The 25,602-nt window shown below is 36.4% G+C and overlaps 1 protein-coding gene across 2 annotated transcripts; it reads right to left on the bottom strand.

Moving 5' to 3' along the window:
• Positions 1-329: 329 nt before the first annotated feature.
• On the bottom strand, positions 330-24,664 carry fam204a (family with sequence similarity 204 member A). Of its 2 annotated transcripts, none has more exons than XM_028469535.1 (7): positions 24,355-24,664; positions 21,750-21,831; positions 21,560-21,590; positions 20,625-20,730; positions 18,523-18,612; positions 2,354-2,463; positions 330-2,181 (listed from the first exon to the last, which is right to left on the bottom strand). In XM_028469535.1, exons 1-7 carry the CDS (start codon positions 24,565-24,567, stop codon positions 2,130-2,132), a joined length of 684 nt encoding a protein of 227 aa, XP_028325336.1. In that variant the 5' UTR covers positions 24,568-24,664; the 3' UTR covers positions 330-2,129. The 2 variants fall into 2 exon arrangements, with proteins under 2 accessions (XP_028325336.1, XP_028325337.1); XM_028469536.1 differs by having other exon boundaries at positions 20,625-20,727.
• Positions 24,665-25,602: the final 938 nt, after the last annotated feature.

The following is a 25,602-nucleotide window of genomic DNA, read 5'->3' as shown; positions in this document are numbered from 1 at the left end:
AATCGTTACATCCCTAATTATAACTAGTCTAGTCTAGATAGTTTTTGCTGGCCCGGGACCCAAAAGGTATTCTAAACACTCCAATGCAGCCTCCATTCTTCGCCAAAAGTAAATAATAATTATTATTATTATTATTATTATTATTATTATCAATGCTTCACTTTTTTTAACGGAGGCTATCAATAAATCAATCAATCAATCAATCACACAAGACCCAAATTTCTCATCAGTTTAAGAACTATTGTCTACCGTTGATTGTTACTTTGGTAACCCCTGGTAACCATTTAAACTACGTAACCATCAGGACAATAACACAAAACTGCAAAATATGCAGGATAAGTGTTTATGCATTTTATTAAAGATTCAATTAGCATAGATCATCTGGATATGGGATGGTATTAATAATGTTTGTAAACACACACAGACAGATTTGATGTGATCAAAGAGTTTTGATTGGATTTCAAAATTATTGTTTAATTTTTATTAGTCGAGGAAAATATGAATATATTTTGATACCACTTTTAAATAAGTTAGTCAAAAAATGTAGTGGACAAAATGAAGTTTAGTTTTAAGTTAACACTGCTAATCTATAATAATAATAATACTGTATATCTCTAATCTTATCTATACTCCTTTATATTAATCACGTGTTGATGGCATCTTTTAAAGAATAGTCAGGAATGGTTTAAGAGAACATAAAAAACAGTTTATATAATGATTGGTATATGTTAACTGTATTACGGGTTTAGTCTTTAGCTCCACCTTTGAAATGAAGCGTGTAATCCATACACAACGGCACATCCATTAATATCCGCCTCCTTAAATGTGCTGCCATTAATAAAACACTTGTTCTTAAAAACTTTGACCCTGATCTTGTCACGTCGATGAACCATCTAACGTTTCGTCGCTCCATCTTCTTTCTACGTGTATTTTTCACAGCAGTCAACAAATTAAAGGAAAAATCCTCCACTGGACTTTGAAGTGCTTAACGCAGTTTTACCATCCGCCTCATTACAAATGTCATTAATAGTTTAATTAGCACAATTTCTCACAAAACTGAGCTCAGGCTCAGTCACGAATTAAAATATGAAAAAAAAAAAAAAAAAAAACCAGCTTTAGAAAAATAAATTCAGCATATCTCATTTTCTCAAACTGAGGTGTTTCGGATTATAATTGCTTTTAAACTTTTCTTGCTGATGGTTTTTAATTCTGAGGCAAAGCAGCAAAGCTTGGAGAAGACTCCACCTCACCGGTCCATGATATGTGCCATGCAAACAGCTTAGCCAAATTAATTTTGATACCCATTACCTTGAAGCAAAACAATCATTTTCAATAGCTCGGGAAAGAAAACCCAGCATTATGAGTAAATGTAATTATCAATCTTGTCGTTTTTTTGTGTGCGCTGTTTGCAATTAACACTCCCCGCGATCTGAATAATGTTGAGTAGCTGCAGAGGCTGGAAACAAAAAAAAAAAAAAAAAAGATCAAAGTGAGACATGTGGAAGAGATGATTTTCAGACGTGTTTCGCAGACGATGAAGAAAGCGTGTCGCACAATGCGAGCGGTGGGTGTATAGGCTTATAGAAACGACGCGAGCCTCTTGTTCAGAGGCGGGAGACAATGGTGAGACTCCCGTCATGGGCGAGGGCCAACAGCAAAGTTCCAGTTTACAACTGCTCACAACAGTTTACAGCGGCCAAAAATTTCATTTTCTACTCCCAAATCCTATCGCATATTATCCTGTACATTGCATTAGAGCCCTAATCTTTCTTTTCTCCTCCTCAGAAGAAGAAAGCAGCGCCTCTGTGATTAACCCACTTTACAGCAATAAATAAATGCATCATCCAGTAATGTACACCAGATTTAATTTGAAGGAGGGGGAGAGAGAAAAAAAAGGGCCAGAACGCTCAAATCGCTGAAATGTAATGAAAAATAACACAATACAGACACCAATGGGTGCCTTAGGAATTAATTTGAAGACTTCATCATTTTTCCCTCTCTTATACAAACTGGATTGGTTTTAGTATATTTGTTAACTGTGGAGTAAAGCCAATAATAAATACCTAAAAAACACAACTTTATCAAATTATTGGGAAAAAATGACATTTCTTTCCCCCGTTGTGTGTCTGTCACATGAAGCCCATGTTGCTCTTGGTTTCCCATCGTTTCTTTGCCTCAAACCTACAACACAGAAGGGGAAATAACTACATCAGTGCACACACTTTAGGAATACATTTCAACTTCAATCACTGCTTAAATAACCACACAAGTCGGGCTAATTCCGGTTTCTGCGACACTCTTGGAAAATAGGACGGCAGGCATTAACATGAGCACATGCAGACACGTGTCCTACCCCCAGGCTATTTGCTTCTTCCTCTTCTGCGCTGCCCTCAAAGCTTCCTCTTCCTGTTTGTGTTGCACAAAGTCACGGCAATCAGCAGCTCGGCCAATTTTTACAGCCATCTATTGAGACGCCGAGAGAGGAGAGACCCATTAGAGATTAGAAATCTAACCAGCGGAAAGATGCAAACAAGCATATTGACTGATGTGTGAGGGTAGAATCTTAGCACGTTGCTGCCACATACCAACGCACACAGATACTGAAACATCACATTTAAAATCATGCATCTCATAGAAAGAACAATTGGTAAAAACTTTATATTTATTTATATATTGTAAGTTTGTTGGTTTTCATCTTCAAACTGTAGTTTATACAGCAATCCCATAATAAACAGTAACTTTCTGTGCATAATATTATGAGATTGATGTGAATGGACGGCCACTTCAACACTGGTTATCTTTCCTTTCTCTTAGCTAATAGATTAAAGGTAAATTCCTAGCGCTTTCTCCAAACACTCACATTTCCTACTGGTACTTGGGATTCAGTAAAAAAAAAAAAAAAAACACTTTTATAGTTTAAAACAACAAAAAAAGGCTTATTAAAAATAAGGATTAAATCAATATAATCAGAAACACACTAAATATTTAACATCGACTGGTAAATATCACTAGATTAATAGAAACATGAAGGCTTTCCATCATTCGTCACTCTTTAATTGTCTACTGACTAAATAAATGTTTGGAATTTGTACAAATAATGATTTAAACAGGTTTAAAATATTCAAATTTCATCAATCCTTTTGTTGTCTTTTACTTCCTGTTTTAAAGATAAAGATCACGTTATAGCCCAATAATAACCATAATATAACAATGGACTAAATGTTTTCTAAAGCATTTTTCTTCCACCAAATTCTTGCTTTTAAAAAAAGAAAAAAAATAATCTAATTGAGATTTTTACCTCAATATTGCGATTGCAATTTAATATGCCATTATTTTTTCAAGGGCCTCTTGTCATGAACACAAGCAATAAATGACTCTTTTTCACAACAAACCATTTCAGATTTATTTAAACTTTAAATAATTATCAAATATACATTTTAAAGCACAGATTACAACAATAAAGCTCTTTAACATATCTAACTAAATAACTTAACATGTGGACTGCACTTCTTAAACACTCTCTGATGTTAACAGGACAAGAAAAAAAAAATCGTAGCCTTTGCGATTAGAAAATTTGATGATATCGCGATAACATCGCAAATGCAATTAATTGTTCAGCTCTACCAAACAATATAGGATTTTTCCATTTTTAGGGCCGAAACTACAACCGATGGATCGGCCAATATGCAGTATAAAATAAGAACATTGATACATACTGTACATGAACACAAATTAATATAATTCCCAAAACATGATTCTAGAAAAAGAAGTAAATCAGGAACTTTAATTCATTACACTGTCAGAGCCACTGACTAAGAAAAGGCCAACTTATTGTGCATCTTTTCTGGAATTGCCTACATTGTAAAAAATTAATAAATAATAAAGTTGCTTAAATCTCAAACAGTGAGCATTGATAAATCAAAAGAGTCAAAATGTAACTGTAAACAATGAAATAGTGACTTTATTCAGTAGATTTATTGATCCCGCAGTGGGAAAATGTACTTGTGTTGTCATTTTGTAATCATTACTGCTGATTTAAATGTGTCATAACGCAGAAAGCACAGCATTTACACACAGCAAAGTAGTTAATACATTCGTTACATATTATAAAGCCTGACAGATAAACTAGTCGGGCTGTTGACCAATGTCCATTAATTTGAGTTAAATATGGCCGACTCTAATTAATTCTACAATTTTGCCAGACGGAACATTGATTTACTTTGATTTATCTAATCTCCCTCGAAAGGAAAATAAACACTGTTGCTCTGCCCCCACTGTGGAGTGTTTTAAATATCGTCTTCAGACCCACTTTTATTCTCTGACTTTTAGCACCGTGAAAGTTGTGTGGTCCCCTGTGTCTTTTTATTTATCTTGTTTTTTTTTTGTTTTTTTTTTTTAAATCGGTTTTATTCCTATTTATTGTTTTTAATGTGTTTTCATTCATATTTACTGTTTTATACTCATTTAGTGGTGGAGCTCAACTGTATTGTTTTGGTTTTATTATTTTTATGATCTCATGTGCAGCACTTTGGAAACGTTGTGTTGTTTAAATATTAGAGGAGGGAACCTCTGGGTACCTCACGATACGATACGATACGATACATAGCTCACAAACAATTATCTCACAATATGACAATACTGCGATTATCGACATATTGGTCAGAAATCAATCTACGATAATCTATGACATAACAAGAAAAAAAAAAAAAGATTAAGTGAAAAAATACAATTTTTATTTTTTTATGAAGACCTCCCTGCACATTTTAGTGAAAAAGCAGAAAAGGTTTTGAAATTAAAAAAAAAAAAATAATAAAAAAAAATAAATCGATATTTAGCGTGAGCATATCGATAATCGATCGTGCGGGAAAAAAGAAATAGTGATATATCGCCGTATCTAGAGATATCGTCACACTCCTATTAAATGTGCTATATAAATAAAGTGGATTGGATTGTTCAAAAACGTTGGAAAACTTTTATAATAAAATAAAAAAAAAATTCAAAAACTCAAAATAGGTGTCAGGGCAAAATTGTTAGTTATGTTTATTAACATATTTACTCATCGACCTTATTCTTTTTAAGGCTTTAAGTTGAGACTTTTCATTTCTGCTGTCTCATGTTTTCTGCTCTCTTCTCGAGGTCAGCTTCCCAAAACACATCTTATCCCTCAGACACAGAGGCATGACACACTCACATGCCTACACACATAGTCACACATACACATCCATTCATACACACAAACACCATACACGCACACACCTCCAACACTCACGACAATCAGGAGATACCAGAGAACTGGTTGTTTTGACCTAAAGAAGAAACTGTCTCTTTTCACCCTCTACTTTCACCTCCACCCTGTCCTCTTTATCTCCTGGGGGGAGGAGGGAGGGGGACTGAGGGGGAATATACGTGATGAGTTAGAACTGTGCCACTCTGTCATCGGACGTCCGCCCGGGGCGGTCACTAATTTTGTCCATCTTTGTACTCCTTTTTATTTAGTTTTATAATAAACCTTTTTTATAAAATCATCATTGGCTCGCCTGGACTCCATCATTCAACCAGAGCAATAAACCATGTCTCCAAATGAGGTCAACCGCAAATTTGCCGTGACATAGGTAAATGTGATTTATCCGTGATAAATTTTAATTTGTTCCCAGCTCATCAATGGAGGTGTATTTAGTGTGGAAAAAGAAGCCCCTCTTTATGCTTACAGTCTTCTTTCACCTGGTTATAAACAATGTATTTTTTATAATACCAACCGAGCACACATTGTTCTATTACATTATCTATTATTAACAGAGAAATGAAGGAAAACAGAGCTCTTTCTGTCTTCTACTCATTGGCACCATTAAAAACGACTCTTCCCTTTGCTCATTTGCAGCAGCCCCTGAAATCAGGAGAGAAGGGAATGACCGTGACTGCAAGAGGCAAACATTCAAATCCCAGTGAGGACATGTGTGTATTGTGAAGCAGAATAATCCCAATAACCCCAGTCACACAGAAGCACTGGAAACAAAGGGGGAAAATCCTGCCTTCCTCTCTCACTCCAGAGATAGGTTTATTATCCAAGCAAAGGCAAACTTTGATAAACAACTTGGAACTATTTCACCACCTTTGGGTAATTCTCTGTGATGTTCGCAGCACAATCAGAGGAGGGGAACGTCTTAAGGTGATGAAGAAATGTGCCACCACTGCCACACACAGCAAAAAGGGGGAAAAAAAAATATAAAGACCTGCAGAAAAAAAAAATGTTTCAATTATAATTAAGTGGGATAAACTTTATTAGAAAGACTGAAACTAAAATATCTCCTAATGCATGCTGGGATTAAACAGGTCAGAGCGAGCAGGCAGGAAAAATTAAACTCTAAAGGCTTTTTATCACCATATTTCAGGAACCAAGGGTGTAAAATGTTCTAATTTGGGATACATTAAAAGCCATAAAGGTCTTTCAAAAAGATTAATGGTACTTTGCTTGGATTTAAGATAAGGGCTTCGGCTGGCTGTAAGTGCTGGGCCCAGGTTGGGCCCTCAAGGCATTCATCTATACAGTCGCTGGAAAATTTGTGAGAGTGTCTGCATAACCCGGAGCATACAGCTATGACAGTTCTCCAGTTCTTTGCCATGTTCTAGGTTTTAAACGAATAAAATAGAGGTTTTTTATCCTCATAGAGAGGAGCAGCAATGGTGGTGAATGCTCAAACATTTCTAGGTGATTTCCGAACAGATAAACCCACTTCACGGTGTCCCCTAGCTTCACTATGGAGTGGTGCAGGTGCTAAATGATTCTGAGTGGAGCAGATGAACGATGAGATTATCAAACACTGTTGACAAATCCCAGAATAGCTCCTGAACTGAAGTAGAAAAAAAAGCCCACATTGGCTCACTCTGGGGGCAAATCAAACGAAGCTGCAGGATGCTAAATGGTTTCATTTGGAGCTCTGCAGGCAGAGCGCTCGCTTTTTTTTTTTTTAGTCTACACGAGGATTACCTACATTAACCTGCTCTCCAGTGGGGTTGCATTTGAAATGCAAAAAAGGTCTTGAAAACACGCCATTCCCAACATTCCCAAATTAAAACATACCTCTGTGACCCTCTTTTACATTCCCAGCAGTGACTTTTACTTGATTTAAAACATTAAAGGTCTTTAATTTTACATTTTTTTCTTTATCAGTTTAGTCTCCACTCCCTGATTGTCTTTACTGAAGCTCAACATTAATGTCAACCAAGTTACCTAGGAGACGGAGCAGATCAAAGAGACAAAAAACCCTTAAATGTCTGATTAATCAAGCCTGCAAACAGCTTATTTCTTTTAGCCTGCATGCAAGTATGAAAATGAGATTCCGAGAGCAGTACATTGTGCAGATTTGTTCATTCTTATCTGAACAAAGCCAGCGGCAGCTTATTTCATGGATCACTGGCACTGTCAGCGCTGTGGCGCCGAGCAGGTGACGGCTCCTCTTTCTATGGCGAGAACGAAATTAGCAAAAAGTCGGCACAAATTAGCCTCTCATATATTCAGTAATGTGACATTATTTTTCATTTACTTTTTTTGATCCACTTTTCAGGATTTTCTCTCCCCTCGCCTCACCCCCCCACCTTCCCTTGTGTGCATCTTTGCACCAAAACCATTCACATTAGAAGCCGGTGGAGAAAATAAGAATGGAAGCACAAAAGCAGGAAACAGCAAAGCTTCTGCGTTCTTTGTTTACGTTGGCAATTCTTCTTTCATTTATTAATGCACAATCAACCTGTGCCATGCCTCTTTGTCTCTATCTCATGTGGGCGTGTGCACGGGCATGCAAAAAAACAAGGTTTATTCAAAGGATTAATTCTGTGACCTTTGGAAGATTTGAAGGCCAAAGAAAAAAAAAATCATGGTGAACAATGCTGGCACCGCAGCAGCCGCAGCTTAAGGCCACTCGCAGGGTTAAGTCAACAGTGTTTTCTGTTCATTCATGTTTGGGTCGTCATGGAGATTGGACTAGAGACCCAAACATGGGACCTTGTTTTTTTTTTTTTTTTGTTATTTCAGATTTCTGCTTTGCTGCAGTGTACACCATGTTCACTCCTAGTAGCATTTTCACACTTTGCTTTTGCGTTTGTGTCTAAATCATTCATTCATAATCATTTCTCAACCCGTCTGCTAAATGAGCAGCACAGGGAAAGCAAAAGACACATTAAGGAAATTAACGGCAAGTGCAAAAAAGACAATGGCTGAATAATGATGAAAGGTGAGGAAAATACATCTCCGTGTGGATAAAGTGCTAAAGCTCCTATTAACAATATGAAATAAATGATGACTTTAAGGAAGAAATGGCCTTAAACCCATTCATAAATTTCCTATCCAGGAAAGCCTCTTCCAATTAAAACGTGTGAGAGGTGGATTAACAAGAGCTATATGGCTTTGCCTCACTAAATCACCTCCCCGAGCTGCTCTGCTGCATTTGACGTGTAAACGATTAATGACCAGCCTAATTCCCTTATCGCACTACCTTAATGCCTAAATAATGTGGCCTTAGTCAACTTTTAAAAGCAGGCTATATAAGAATGGAATGAATATCAGATCAGGGAGCCTGTGTGTTATTTCAGCATAATTTATCTGGAGGGAAAGGGGGAAGAAAGACTCGTCTATTGCTGCAAAACCTCCGTGTGGCAGAGACAGAGGAAGGGTCATCAGACCAGGGGGTCAAATCAATACCACCCAAATGGCATTGTAAAGAGTTTCATTCAGTTCAGTTCAGTAGGAAAAGCCTTCTGAGGAACGTGATGAAGTAAACACAAGAGATACTTATAAATTGGGTTAGTATGACAGTATATTCACCACTTTTATTAGAAAAACTAAACCAAAAAGGGAACACAGTGCCGGTGTTTAAAAGAATGAAGAATTAAATCTTTATACAAAGTTCTAAAACAACATTGGAGATTGCTAAATTATGTATAACATAGGTTTTTTCAAAAATCAAAAATGACACCTGAAGTTGACAGGAGGCTGCAGAGACTAAACATGTTCCCATCCCTTAAAAACTGTATAGATAAACTATATGCATATAATTAAAAAGTATAGGATGAGCTAAGAATGATTACATACATATTCATTTAGCATCATAATGCCCACTTAACTTTTAACATCAACATTTATTGGCAAGGAAAATCCTGAATATGAGTGTTTAAAGAATTCAGTATGACTAGAGAACATGAGTCGTTATTGGATGATGATGATGATGATGAAAGCATAAACCAAAAGGAAATGTCCTTTGTTTTTTTGTCTAGTATGAAATCATACACCAATACATTCAAACACAGTTGTGGAGAACATGCAAACTCTACCCAGAACCGACCCATTAACTTATAACTGAGGTATAGCATCTAAGATCTAATCCACTAAATCTCTTTGGGCCTGATTTACTAACAGTTTACTAAGACTAATAGACGCTAATCTCACACAATCAGGATTACATCTGTCAAACACACAAAATACTACGAGCAGTCATTTTTCTGCTTGAGTCAACATTTTTATTGAATTAATTAAAAAAAAAAAAAAAATTTAAAGATTATATTTTTTTCCTTTTTTCTTCTTTTTATATTTTATGTCCATCTTTTCATGACTTCATCAGCTGTTTCTTTGTATTTTCTTACAGATGTGAACAGTGAGCCATTAGGTCATGTATTAAAATATGTTCATATCATTGCATAATATGTGCATTCAATCAATCTAAATCACATCCTTCTAGCTGGACAGTGATTTATAAAGGGAAAAGTGTGTGCAGACGTGTTCAGCACAGTTTTATAATTTTGACATTTTTTGGGGGCAGCACATTTTCTGAATCTTGGAGCACAGATTCTACACAATGGCCACGGTTACATGATGGGTTTTTTTAAATTCAGAATTAGTCATTCTGAATTAAATAATACATGGAAATAGTAATTCCGGATTGAGGTTTACATGGAAAACAGGTTTATTTGGCTTTATTAAATTCTGCCATTTAGGTCTGGGGGTTGGGAAGAGTTCTGATTGGACAAGGGGAAAACGTGACGTATTCACTTCTATTGGGAAAAAAACACACAACGAACCTTTTCTTTTCGGCTACAACATTAGATATTACACGACAACTGTTTTCACTTTTATTTTGATTGTAGTTTTGAAGCAGCAGCTCGACAATAACATGGTTTCACTTTAGTCCGCTGAGCAGGAGAAGGAGATGAGCAGCAGAGAAGAGAGATAGAAGTCCGTACTTTGGTCAATCAAAGCCAGCGGTTAATGCAGCAGCTGTTCTACCTCCACTATACAGGACGTTGAGAAAAATTCACTTCATAATGATCCGCCCATCATTAGTGAAGCTCTGGTGCTTCATGCACCAATGAGGCCGTTCCGTTTGCTGAGGTCCGTATGTGTAATAAGTCTGCATGTTTATGCCTCCGTCCATCCACTCTTATCATTACTGTAAATCCATGTCTTTTAAAGCTCTCATTAAATAAATAGTCTCGTCTGGAGTCCGGAGCGACCATCCTGGACTATGTCGTCACCATCGCGGCAAGTCACGCATGCGCAGAACGACCGGAATGAATTTAAAGCTGAATTAAGTGTTTACAAAACAGAAGAATTATTTCATTTGGAATTAAAGTCAGAATAAACCAACCAACGGGGCAATCTTCCACTTTTTCACCGGTTATCCATTGTGTCTAAATCATGCTGAACACACAGCTTGTGCAATCCAGTAGAGGGCGCAACAAATTCAGAGCTCTTTAGGCGTCATCTTAATAAATCAGGCTCTGCGTTAAGAAATGCATCATAGTGAAATACTGCATGTAACCATCCTTCAGTAATTAACATTTATTTAATGCTAATGCTGAATGAAAACATGCACTTTAATGCTGCTGTATTCCCACTCAACTCGATCGGTTTCTTTGGGGCAGCCTCAAAAGGGCTTTCTGTAATCTCGTCCCCCACAAACAGAATTACACGGCAAGTAGAAAGAAAGTCACACCAGGGAAGGCGGCGTACAACAGCAACGTCCTCTTTTCTTCTCTCCTAATCTGATTCGAGAAACAGCCGACATGTCATCTTTGGGGAGTAGACGGGGGGTGGGTGGGTGGGGGAGATTCTCACAAAGTTTGCCTGCTTTACACACATTTCATTATCTCTCCTCTTCTGAACAGGGTAGGCTTATTAGCCAGCTTTGAACTCGCACTTAGAATAATATGCCATCAACAGTTTTATAAGCTAATTAGACAAAAACAGTTTAATTAATGAGTGACTGGCAATAAAATGGCAATCATGAAAAAAGAAACCGAAGGTGCTAAGCTTCCACTACCACCAATTAGTCCCTAATTACAAACAAATTATATATGTGTTTTGCTGTGGGCTTTAATTTTTTTTAAAAAATGGCTTTAATTAAAAGAGAAAACATGCTAATTAATTGAACAGCATGTAAATCTACATTGAAAAGTATGCTTTGTCTATCAAGTAATTAATGAAATACAATAAGCCAAATGAGATTCCCAGGCATTTGATAAAAGCTTAGTACCCATTTCAAAAATCCATTTCTAAATTAATGGGCGAAAATTTAATGTGAGTCATCCAGAGATACAATAAAAGTTCATTCAGTGATAAATCGCTTACGCTGAAGGAAAAATTAACAAAGAGAAGAGAGTTTCCCCTAAACTCTCTGCGTGGTGGCCTGGGGGGGTGCTGGCGGGGGGGTGTTCAGGGGGACACAGTCGGAGCATTCTTCTGATGAGGGGCGGGAACGTAAGGATCTGATAAAGCTCGCTCTGCACAATGGGAGCCGCTCATTAATTTTTTTGATTACAAACACAGGAGCATGGCGAGCCGGGGGTGGGGGGGGGGTGGTGCTGGGGAAAAAGGTGTTAAATAATATAAATATCATGAAACATTCTTAGTTCAGCTCTTTGTTTCTACTAAGCCACCATGTCTCCTCTGACAAAACGCTGTTCCACCTTTGTTTCGCAGCATTTAAGCAAAGCTTTCCAAAGGCTAGATTTCAAGGACAGTGGGGCTTTTCCTTTCAGCTGCTGGAGCTATTGAAATACGAGCAGCAACATAATGAGGGATAATGTAACCCTCCACATGTTCAAAAGCCACAGAAACCATAAATGGCAGCAGTTAATAAATACTCATTCGGCTAATTATGTGACCAAACTATTAGGAGAGGCTGTTTAACGCTAATCGGGTTAATCTTGTGCAAAGAAGGAGGAAAAAAAGTACTTCACCGAGGGTCCAATGAGAGTGCAGAGAGGCCGTGTTCATATAGATGGAGCTGGGTATAGTTTCAGTAGGAACATCATCATCAAACTATGACAAGTTTGAACCTGGGACACTAAGTTCTTACAATAATGTCAGATAAGAAGAACTTTATTTATGAATTATCATTAATGCTTTACATGGCAGCTCAGTCACATTGTTGGGTAAAAAGTAGAGCCAGAATGATGAACCGGTGCGGTCGATTAAAGCTATCGCCGACTATTCAACATCGGTCTATTATGTAACTGCTATGGCTCTGTGCTGTGTTTTCTGGATTATAAAATGTTACTTTTGAACACTGGGAGAAGTCACTAGCTTATTTTTTACAGTTACATTTTTTTATTGATCCATTTTTACTGTTTTAGATTCACTAGTAACTTTATTTTTGAATATTATATTCTGGAAATACAGTTTGAGCAAGTTTGCCTTTTCTTATTTATCAGTGGGTTTTACAGTCCTTATGTTGACACTGTTAAACATTAAAGTTCCTTTTTTGAATTTTGTTGCGTTTTGCTTCGTTGTCTTGAATCATATTTTGGCATTATAAAAATATGTGTTAATGTCCAGTATATATCCTGATATATCGGTTATCAGCCATACACTGCATATTGACTTTTTCAAGCCCCCAATATTGGTATCAGTATCAGCACCAATATGTCATATCTGCCTTGCTCTAACTGGAAGTATTGTACAGCGAGCAACACATGCAGTTGTTTAGTGTAATGTACTGTAATAGGAATGCAGAATTTTCAGACAGAGAGCAGAATTAAACCGTCGTTCAATCCTTACGTTTTGATATTAAGTTATAGAACATTTCGGAGAGATGTGACCGTTAATGGCAGTTCATTTAATTTTTAATATCAACTTGAAAATTTACTGCTGCCAATCCATTTACAATAGTAACTATAAACAAGCATGACCCGAGGTGATTACATATGTTTAGAATATACTTAAATGCATGTCATCCTGTTCAAATCTGTTGGTTAACTTGAGTATTTGGACATGTTCTGTTCTGTTTTTTTTACTCCTGGTTCAGATGAGGCCAGCAGCAATCCAACTGAGTTAGTTCTTGTATTTGTTACAGAGCTGAACGATTTTGGAAAATAATCTAATTGCGATTTTTTTTTTCCTCAATATTGCCATTTAATATGTGATTCTTTTTTCAAGGGCCTTTTGTCATGTATTTTTCAATGAACACAAGCAATAAATCAAACTGTTTCATAATAAACAATTTCCGATTTATTTAAACTTTAAATAAACATAAAATGTAAATTTTAAAACAGATTGCAACAATAAAGCAAACAAACCTGTAGCTTTACCTCTTCAACACATCTAATTAACTTCACGTTTCATGAAACATGTAAACATGTGGACTGCACTTCTTAAACACTCTCTGAACTTAACAGGACAGTACAAGACAGGACAAGAAAAAAAAAAAATGTAGCCTTTGCGATTAGAAAATTACGTTTTATGATATTGTGTTAATATCGCAAATGCAGTTAATCATTAGGTTTTAATTTGTTACCTCCTGAAATCATGAAAATAAACATGACAACCATTATTCTACAAGATAAAAGCCTCTGTTTTAAAGTGGCATTGCCAATCCTCATACATTGCAATAATGAGTGCAAAGAAGAACTGAAGCTCTAACATGATACGACAGGCTTTTGTCAAAAAACACACATATTTACACTGCTGACTTGACTGAGTAAAAAACAAGAAGTTCATTGAAACACTATAACTAAAAGACATCTACTATTTCTCTGCTGGTTTTCTTAAACTTTAAAGTCTAGGAAGTCCAAAACAAATAGGCAGAAATATTTATTTATTGAATTTATATTAACTCATAAAATGCTGTCAGGGAATACTACGCTAATAAATGTTTTTATAGATACAAATAATAAGTAAGTCTAACAACCGGTAAGTAACAAACTCAATCTAAACATGTTTGTTTACACATGAAAATAAACGCTTTGAATCTCTTTCTTTGAAGTATGGAAGCCCTAAAGAGCCATGCTGTCATAAAAAAAAATTCCTCCGTTTTCAGAATCAGAAGAGCTTTATTGACCAGGTACAGTTTAGGACAATACAAGGAATTTGACTTGGTAGTTGCAGTGAAAGAAGACACATCAACACACCGGAGCAGCCATTTGCGGCGCCCACACATGATAACGACTTAATTTTCTCAAGATCTCGAGATAACGATACCGACAAGTTGCTATGCATGATCACAGACATATTGAATATTCAATATTTATTGTGTCGGTGGTTGCACTTTGTTGATGATCCCTTAGCAAAGTCTCAGCGTTAGCTGCTCATAGGAAACAATGGGATATTTTCTGCTCAAACGATCAATAATTGTATTGAAGATCAGCTCGTTGCAGCTTGTAGCTCATTGGCTATCTCATAACGGTTAGAACGAGACATTATTTAGGTCTTTCTAACACTACTGAAGTCCTGATGTGGTGATCTATATGCTCCTGTTCCTCTGACATTGTTACACTGCATGTTTCCTGCAATGATTTATCATACTACACCATTGTTTTTCGTTATCTCGAGATAATAATCCCGTTATCACGGGAAAACAAAGTATCATTATCTCGAGATCTCAAGAAAATGAAGTTGTGATCACAGGAAAATGGAGGGAAAAAAAAGTATGAAAGCATGGCCCTTTAGGACTTCCACAATGAAGAATAGTCAAAATTTAATTTTTTTTTTAATAAGGTCATACTTTTTTGCCCTTTTGTCACAATGGGGGGAGCGGCCTGAGAGTTTATTATTCTGCAAAGGGGATACAGCAGAAAAAGTTTGGGAACCACTGCTCTAGTCAATAATAACAAGTGAAGGAAGATGTTGCTCCTCTTACTAAAGAAATACAATCAGACAAATATGCTGTAAACTGTACCTGCAAATTATAAAGGAATACATTTGAGGTTTTGTCTTAACAAATGAGAAGGTAACATATTTGGGTGGTAATAGTGATTATTATGAAATGAATAAGAAAAAATATCCACAAACACGTCTTTCTTATTATCATTAATACACATCTGAAACAAAGACTTTGAGGCGAGGGGATTTAAAAGCTGTAATTAGAATAGGAAAACACAACTCTCCTGCAGTATTCAAGCAGCACCTATCAGACCACTGACAGATCAAAGAGCTACGGTTGTATAGACCCCTCAGAGATTTATTTACCAGTGAAAGTAGAACAAATGGAAACCATTAATTGATTTGATGGAAGCCCAAAACAGCTTCGACAAACATTTAAGTCTCATAAAGGGAGAATTGTGACAAGACGCTCTCTATCTTCCTTCCACTTCCCTTTGCGTCGAGGAGATAAGTGGGAAAGAAAAACGCTGAAATTGTCCTCCACCGTGTACCAGGGTTTGATTTAAAAAAAAAAAAAAACAATGCCTGGAGGGACAAACATGCCTATTTAGTTCTTTACAGCTGTCAAAATGCTTTTGCATTTTTCGCGAGAAAAACCTGTTCTCCGAGCAAAAGCCTCACACAATCATGTCGTGGCGTTATGACCGTAAACAAATTAAACATCTAAGCCATTCCGTACCAAATGAGCCACTCAATTATATGCCTGAAATTGAGTCTGGCCACAGCGGAGATTATTGATCCTTTAAATGTTTGTCACAGCATTCCTGTCAAACAACACCATCAGTATACTGTAAACAAACATTTTGGTCTAAATGCTATCGGCATTACAGGCAAACTGTTTTAATAGACCATAATCCTCCCTGATTACCAATTCTGCAAACTTTTGGACTTTTTAGATTCCGCTTCCTTCCACTTTTACAGAAGGAAGTGGAATCTTCCACGTATGCGCTTCTTCTTTCTTCTGCACCCAATGTGTAAAAACAAACAACTTTGCATAACTTGACTATTCAGGATTTTGAAATGGTTGATTCTATACTCTCTACAAATGAAGTTATCACTGCTGAACAATGAGCTTTAGCTGCCAAACAGCTGTCACGTCCCATCACTGTTTTGGCAGGAGACACGGCAGGTGCCAGGGAGGCGAGAACTTCAGCTCAGGCTAAAACCAATCCATGGCGCTCTAAGAGGCTTTCTGAAAGGGAAGCACGTGTGCCACTCCCGAAAGCTTATTTTTAACTCCCCCATATCTGACCATTGTGTTAGCAGGTAAAACAGACTCTGATGCTGAACACCAACCTCCATTCAATACAAGAGCAGTGTTTCATTTATTAGCATTTTGAAGGTTTTAAACACAGATTACTGTTTTAACGCAGCCCAAAAAACCTGGAGAACAACTATTCATTTGATAATATATATAATTGCCAGAAGAAATACAAGATTGCAACCCAAATTTATAATGTAAAAGCACATTATAATAAAAGAAATAAATAATTATGATGATGATGTATTAATAGCCCTTTCTAGCCGTTTCTTGCTTTATGTGAGCCCTTTGTCGGCCCGCAATTTGCCAAACTATATGGAGAGATTCCTAATCCAAAAAATGGTCCATAATTTGCTATAATCTGTTACACTTCACCAGCTAAAAGGGCTACAGTCATTACAACCATGCTTTAAAATTGAACATCTTAAGTTAAAGTACTCAAGCAAGAGAAGTGATAACATAGAGTCACAAGGAAAACAACAACAATCCTCTTTACGCCATTAAATAAATCAGATTTAAGTGTTTCAATATTTTTTTGAAAGCAAAAACACAATGCAAAAATACTATCCCCAGTTTATACTTGTGATTTATTTCATCCTCATAACCGACAATTATTAATAATCCTAATTGTGATAAACATCGGTCAATTGTGGAACTCTGTAATTGCATAATTCGCATAGAGCCCGATGCAGCTCTGACCCTATCTCTACTTTAAATGTTACCAACTAAAGCAACTCAGTAATAACGTGTAGCGAATCCGTTTCTTGATGTCAAGTTTAGCACAGCTCACCTGTTTCCAGTCCATGTGGCTCAAGCTGTGGCTCTAGCTTTTAACTGTTAATGACGTAATAACAGGTGTTGATAGTATTAATGCTCCTTTGTGTTTCCGACAAGTTTGATCAAGTCAAATAAATTATGCAGGAAGGGAAAAAAAAGTACTTGACCTTACTTAGAAATTCGGTTTAAAATTTTAAACCAGCTATTATAAATTCGACACAACTATTACAGCATACAAACGACAAGTTAGTTGTCATCAAAACCAGAAACGTGACTGAGTTACAGCAAAATGTTCAATTTGTTGAAATAAAACATAATTGGTCGTCTTGACGTGAAAGTTTCCATATCACAAATATAAAGGTGTGAATAATAGCTCTGGTCTTTCTGGATAACATTTGCATGTTCTTTCAGGTACTTTGGATTTCTGCCACGATTAAAAGCGTGTACATTAGATTACTGTAGGCCCCAAACTTGATATTTGGAAGCAAGTACTTAAAATGGCAAAATACATGTAGATATGTCGCCCCCTGACAATATTCTGTCTTTTGTTAAATATTTATTGTGAAGGGAAACAACTAAACTAGCCAGAATTGATCACTAAAATAATTATGACACAATGTGAGTTTTTGTGTTGAAAATTAATTTTAATACTATTTCAAACCTATTTTTTCTTGAAAGAGTGACCCCTCCCACTCAACTGAAAACCAGATGGACATAAACACCTGAGCCTGTGGTGTTGGCTCTGCTGTGCAGCAATTATAACATGAAAATGATGCTGATGCTGTGAGCAAATATGCATCACAAAACAAAGAAGTTTAACTTTGATCCTCAAAGAGTGGCGACTCCCAGAAATAAAATGAATAATAAATAAAGTCTTTTTTAACCGCAATTACCTGTACGTGTGCGTGTGTGTGTGTGTGTGAGTGAGCGCACGTGTGTGTGTGGGCGACATTTTATGCTAAATTACTTTCAAACCACTTGATCCCTGATGCCTGCCAAGACGGTTGGTTACAAAACTTCAGACACTGCGTTTAGGGACATGTACACTTCAAAGGTATGAAACTCTTACCTGGAGAATGATTTAACAGTTGGCTTGAAAGCAATGTACCCTTCATTAAAAAGCAGAGCCAAAAGTCTTTTAGACACTGCAGCACTTCAAAAACTAAGGGGAGGGCTTTCCATTAACTCAATGGAAAAGGGCTGCAGGACTGAATAGTGGCTGTCTGCGACTGTGTTTTTGTTCCTCTACGTCTTTGCTGCAGAAACGGCCACGGATCCATTAGCCTGATTTGTCACAGTGGGAGCACCCCAAAGATCTCTTATCAGCACCACGTACCTCTCGAGTGGCGAGGCTGTCGCTCATCTCCTCCGCCTTTGCAATGTCCCCTTCAGCTATGGCCCTCTCTATGCTCTTCTCTAAACCGGACTGCAGAAGAAAAGGATAAAAATATCACTTTTTTTTTTTAATATGGGGGAGAGAGAGAGAGAGAGAGAAAAAAAAATCAAAGAGTAACTTCAAAAGTCCCCAGGGCCTTATTTTTAATATGATTGCCATTACCACAAATATGTAGATTTCGCTTCACAAATGAAAACCTTTTTTTGATTGGATATTAGTGGGGAAATCTTAGAAATGCTACAGGAGATTACCAAACATAAATGTGACTCCTTAATTACACATTTCCATTTCCAGGCCTAAGCAGGGGGTTGGGTGGTGGGTGGGTGGTGGTGGGGTGGGGTGGGGCTGTCTGCCCATGCTCACTGATGGTGATTGAAGCCCCTTCTCCAGTGATGAGCCTATCTGGGGAGACCAAGCCCCATATTTCTTCAATTCCCCCCAAATTTCATCAAATTGAACTGGAAATAGCTTGTAATTATTAACAAGACCTCTCTCTCATCTTTTACTGACTAATTCTAAATACATATGAACAATACACTTGTGAAATGAGTAGAAATGAAGTCACACCAGACTGACTTGATTACCATGTTTTATAGTCAGTTCTTGTCTGAAAACACTGATGCTGACATTAACTTACTGTATGATCTTAATGATCATCCACTGAATCTCACAATGAAACACAGAGTGACAGACAACCTCTTTTCACACAGAGAAACATGTTTAAGGTCACAGAGACATAGTTAATAACCAATGAATAATAACACTTAAAGGTTTACATTGAACGGCGATGTGAAAAGCTTTAGAAATGAAAAAAATATACATAATAATTACAATGATCTGCATTTGAAGGATAAAGCCTCTCATTAGGTTGATGTGACTAGTTCTTTTTTTTAATTCAGCTCGTTAATGGTTTCATCGTTTGCCTTGTTCATAAAAAAAAAAAAAAAAAAAAAAAAGCTCAAATCACGCAAAAACTCAATTTAATGCTTCTCTGAGATAAATTAAGCACAAAATACTTCAAAATAATCATTAAAGGAATTTCAAATTGAAATCAGAAATGCCTTTTAATTCTCAGAGTCTGTGGAAAGGTTCATCGGGGGTTGCAAATAATTGTGCTTAACTGGCAGTTTGCAAAACTTTGTAGAAAAATACATTAATTGCTCTTGATGCGACACGTTTTAATATTAGAAAGTTTTGTTTTAATTATTAGAAAAACACTTTTTCTAAGAGTTAGAGAAGGGATGTATTTGTTTTAATGATGTAGCTACAATCACTGAACTTGCTCTTCTGCCCTGGTTTAAAATATTCATATTTAAATATGAACCATAAGATATGCTTTCAATCACGACAACATTAAAAATGAAGTTTGCTCTGATTTAATAACTAAATGTTAATAATAATTCCCTATTTTTGCTTTCAGTGTAATTTCCATTCTCTGTATTAAACTCAAGGCCCGGGGGCCAAATCCGGCCACTTAGAGCATCCGATTCGGCCCACAGGTGAAAGTAAAAAATGACAGAGCAAATATGAATGATTGTGTAAATTACTAAATAATTAATTTGTAGATATCTCAGCCCATCCAATGACACAGATTCAATGAAATTCCACAATATAATGCTTATATAACATGATGGCAGTTATTTTTCATCTTAAATTGTTGAAAGAACTTTAAAAAAAAATTTCTAGAGTCTTGCAATTTCCTTCAAATTATTCCAAATAATATACCGAGATAAAATTGATTTAAATTGGCAGAAAATTAAGGAAATGTAAAGAAAAATCTGTAACTTATTGCCTGAATATTGTTGGTTCCTTACATACTTTCTATATCAATTATATGCAGATGTGCAAAATAAGGTACATTATGTTAAAATTGCTAGTTTTACCGCATGATATCTGCTTTAAATTAATCGAATCCAACTGTTACATTAAAATAAAGCAGGATAAAAAAGGCAGAAAAGCAAAAAGCGGTGATGGTGTTGCAAACAACTTCACAGACAGATTTACACCTGAGAAGAAGAGGTTGGCTGTGCAGTCTTTGTTACCTTGGGAGGGGGTTTGGAGCACGCAGGGGGATAAAATCGATCATTTACACCAAAATACTGGCTCAGCTCATCCCAGTGCTTCTGCCTCGCTTCCTGACGTTCTCTGCTGACAGAAGAAGCGTTAATGCTCATTACATATACACCCGCCCTCCAGCTGGGGAAACCAAATTCACTTCTTTCTCAGTTTCCATTCTTGACATGAAATACTATTCCTGTAATGCAATCAAATACTAACGTTCAACTGGAATTAGTTTCACAGCTCTCTTGATTCATATTTCACTCGCTGCTTATTCACAGTGTCACACTTTTGGTATTTTCCTATTCATATTTAAACAATTTGATAGGTTCGTATGAAAATAATCGACAATAATCACTGGTTTTACATGTTTGTCACAAACTCAAGCTGCTGTACACTGTATCCATCTTCTTCCTGGAGCTTATGTGAGAGCTAAAACAGAAGTTAGCTAATCAATACGTATTGTGTTTCTTGCTATACCAATCTAGTTTATGAACAGTCTTAAATCAGATCAGAATTAGAATTACTTTTTTTTTTTTTTTTTTTTTTTTTTTTTTAAAAGAATTAGAATTACTTTAATGAATTGCTTTTGTTCCAGTGGCTCCGAGTAAGAAATTAAAAGAAAAGGTAAAAAGCACGACCAGAGGCAGGATGCATGCAGTATAAAAAGTAAAGACAATGATTATATGAACATGAAATTCAAAATAAGGATAAAATATGGATAAGGCTGCTACAACCAGGGATAATCCAAAGTATGATAATATCTGACACCCTCCTCAACATAGGTCATTGTAAACTCACACCTAAACACCACTGAGTTGTAAGAAAATGATTTTAAAAATAAAGCGTATTCATAATACCTCACACGTTGCTTAAATTTAGTCATGCAAATTAGTGAAAAGTACCGGTATATACTCACTTTGTCTCTGTAGGTGCTTCACTTTCTGTTCCTGAACAATAGCAGAAAAAGCTAAAGGTTATAACAGTAATATAACATAGATCTAGTGCTATAGATAAGCATTAGGGAGTCTTTAACTTTTATTTTTTCTGACTACATACAGAAACTGTAGTTCTGTCAACTTCAGGAAACACATCCAACACGTTTTTACCTTTTTTTCGTCTTCTTTTTCGTCTTTTGGGAATTTTCATCACCTTCATCTGCTCGTTCTTTTTCCGTAGATCCTGAAATCTCTTCAAAATAAACAAATGATTACAAGTAAGTTAGCCAACCAGCAAAGATAAACACAATAGGATAGATTTGACAAATGAACCTTAAAAGTCCACTGAGTCTGATGCACAGCCTACACAATATACTGTATACAGTATATGGGAAACTAACATCATGTGTTTGGCTTTTGAGTATGTTTTACTCTGATTCATGTTGAACTATAAGCAAATTAAATCCCATTCAAAGAGTTTCATAACACAGTCTTTCAGTAAATTGTAACTACAGGATGTTTATCCAGTAGATAGCTCTATGATAATGTGTTCATTGATTTAAGGCAGCGGCTATCCGTACGGTTGCCGTATCAATAGTGGTAGGTCAGTCATTGGTCAATTTAGGTCGCGTGACCAAGACTAAACCCTAAACCTAACCCAAACCCTAAAAATTGTTGCAATATTAGGTTAAAACCTAACCCTAACCCTAAAACGCTACGTACGTGTACTTCGGTAACCATACCAATAGCACCGGGGGTTGTCCGTACGGCAGCCGTACAAATAGACACTTTCTTGATTTAAACAAGGGACAACCAAACCAAGGAATAACCTGTTCCTTTAAGTGTTTACATGTGTAAGAAAAGTAATAGTGATATTTTATGACTAAAAAATAAGCATCCATTTAAAGCAAGTAGAAGCAAACTTCAAGCAAAATGAACAGTATCTGTCTTCCATGTGGTACATTTGGAGTTAGTGTGTAATGATAAGTATAAATGGGTTTTGATGCATAAACATTTGACTGTCACTGAGTGTACATGGTGTGAACCCTGAACTCACTCCTTCACATCAACGTCCTGAATATGATTATTTATACTGCCCAATATTTTGAAATTGTTTTATTTATGCCACCAAAAACACCAAATCAAATTCTCTATATGTGCAAACAAAAAGGCTATAAAAACTTCTCGAATTTGGATCATCGTGGGTAAAAATGCACTAATGGGCTGTTACTGAGTTAGCTTATGAATGCTTTGCTAGCAGTAGAAGCCTACATTGGATAAGAATAAACATAATATTCTAAAAGGTAATGGCAAAACTTTGAGTTTCTTTACAGTTCGAAGACTTTCTGGTTACCTTAGTTGAAGGAAAAGGAGAATTTCGGTTTTATTTTCTCACGAAACAAGCTAGCGCATTAGCACACAAAAAACTAATGGGAAATGAAACAAACAAATTTAGAACTAAAAATAGTATTACATCAATTTACTGGTTGGATACATGTTGGGAGAAAGTGCACTTAGTACTCTACGTACCCATGCTTTAACAGAAAAAGTAAAACAATCACAACAGTAGGGCTGGGTAAAAAAATGGATTCATCAAATTTGTAGATAAAAACGATTTTTATTTTGCAAATTCGAGTTTAAAAAAATTAATTAATTAATTTTAATTTTTTCCCCACCAATTTTTTCTAACTTTTTTGTGTTCCGTCGTTTTTTTTCCGTATATGTATTTTTAAAGGTGGAATATGCCGTGTTAAATATATTAAAATGAAAAAAATAAATAAAGAACTTACCCGAACCAAGGAAATACCCTAAAATCTTTCTTTTTTTTTCGTATATGTATTTTTAAAGGTAGAATTTGCCATTTTAAATATGTTAAAATAAAAAAAAGAATGTGTCAGATGTGGGATTAGAGCCCCACATCAGCAGAAGGAAAAATGCTTGAATTAAGCACCTTAAGGCACTCGACCATCCTAACATGGTGGTAACACAGGCACGTTACGCTTATGTAGAAAAGGTCCGGCAGTGACGAACCTGCGCATGCGCGCAGGAAGTGCCGGAACTCCAGTCAGGATTGTCTGAGGTCCGGAACTATAGACACTTTGTATAAAATATGTACTTATCTGATTTCTTAATCAGAAAATTTAGCTACTGTGAAGTTGCTGTTGTACTTTTGCTTAAACCTGGGTTAAAACTTGAAATTGTTGAAAGACAGAGCCTCATTTACTTTTTATTTTGGGATTGTTCTATGCATTTTAACTCTTGAGGAGAATCACAGCAATAAAGTTGCACTTTTGACAATATATCTGATGACTGAAATCAATTTTTAAGTTAAATTTGGGGGGAAAAAAAATCGAATCGAACCTCGAATTTCTCTTTTTAAAATCTGTGCCCTACATCATAGTAATTTTAGTTTATGTCAAATCTACAAGGAATTTGAAAAGACTGTCTATTAGAGAAGACTAGATAGAACAGATAAAACTGTTTTTGTGCAAATTCTGTGTAAAAAGGTATTGGCTTTGATAATTTTTTGGTAGCTTATCCAATTTGTGTGTTTTCATTCCCTTTTAGTATTAAGACATCAGGGTGTCTAGTGTGTCCCGGGCTGTAATAACACAATTGCCCGTAGCATTCTATGCTGCTATGCAAGTTTCTGCTTTATTTCACGGTTAAACCACATGTACAATGAGAGTCAAAGCAGACGCGATGTGTTGGAAAGTGTAGAATCATTTTCACACACACGGACAACACTACGGTCAAAGCGACATCCACTGCATACCTGCCATGATTCCTGGGGTACACCAGGCAGACTACATGTCGGAGACTCAGTGTCCGCATCACCAACAGTGACGGCGGACTGTTTCTCTGCTTGCGAGACGCTGTTTTCTGCATCAAATGTCACATTTTCTGCACCACTTCCCCCATCAACCACGTCGTCATCAGAACTGAGATCATCTTCAGTTACGCCTTTGGGCAGAATCCAACTGTACATTACGAATTAATCGTCACGTGTGGAGTAAAAGTATATTTAACCTGTCCAAAATACTCCCAGTTTAAAGACAGCGGCTCAGGCAGCTGCAGACTCTCATTTCCGGGTAAACACGATGACGCAACGATGTAAAGCGAGCTCATTGGATAATAGGGATCGCTCATTGTCCAATCAGAACGAGCATAAACACGTATTGAAAGGACATGACTAAGTGAATTTTTGTGTTTTGTGTTAATATATTTGATAATAATAATTGGCAGGTGTAAACTACATCTCGACAACAGGTAGGATACATATCATTACAGAATGTGATAGTTTTTGGATGTTTTATAACGTGTTACATGTAGGAAAATTGAAAAACAATGTCTAAGTCATTGTTTTTCTAAAAAGTGAGGCCACCACTACCGACAGCATGAATAAATGGGACTCGGCCGTATGTTCACCTATGTTAGTGCCATGTTCTCCAACAGATAAGCTCTCCGTTATGACCGACGGTTCTCAATTTGCTCAAAGTGCTCCGGGCATTACATTATTATTAGAATGATTAGCATGCAAATCTTCCCCAGCCCCTGGCACAGGCATCTCTACCCTTAAATTGCTCTTTCACACTCATTCACATTAGGCTTTCTTGTGGTTGCATCTTATTGCAGTGCTCTAATATACATACATTATAGCTTAGGCTGTTTGTGCCATGCACGAGGAGTCTCACTCAGAGCATGGTGGGCATTAGAATGTTACCATCACTACAGTGTAACACTATGTGATTATATCACTGTGGTTAGAGCTAACAATAAACAGAAAGGGGATGTTTCCTGCTTCAAATTGTTTTAAAGGAAGATAGGATACACAGTTGATTTTCAGCCAATTTGACAAACAAAATAGTAATGGTGATTTATGTATCTACAATTATATTAAAAGATGTCACTATGTCTACACACAAAGAGGGTTTAAGCTTTACTTCAATTTCTTGTGGTTTCCACTAGGGCTGAACGATTTTGGAAAATATTCTAATTGTAAATTTTTTTCATCAATAATTCG

This window comes from Gouania willdenowi, chromosome 15 (assembly GCF_900634775.1).
Source record: "Gouania willdenowi chromosome 15, fGouWil2.1, whole genome shotgun sequence".
Lineage (NCBI taxonomy): Eukaryota > Metazoa > Chordata > Actinopteri > Blenniiformes > Gobiesocidae > Gouania > Gouania willdenowi.
The sequence above is the reverse complement of the archived record's forward strand: the minus strand, read 5'-3'. Positions and strand labels throughout refer to the sequence as shown.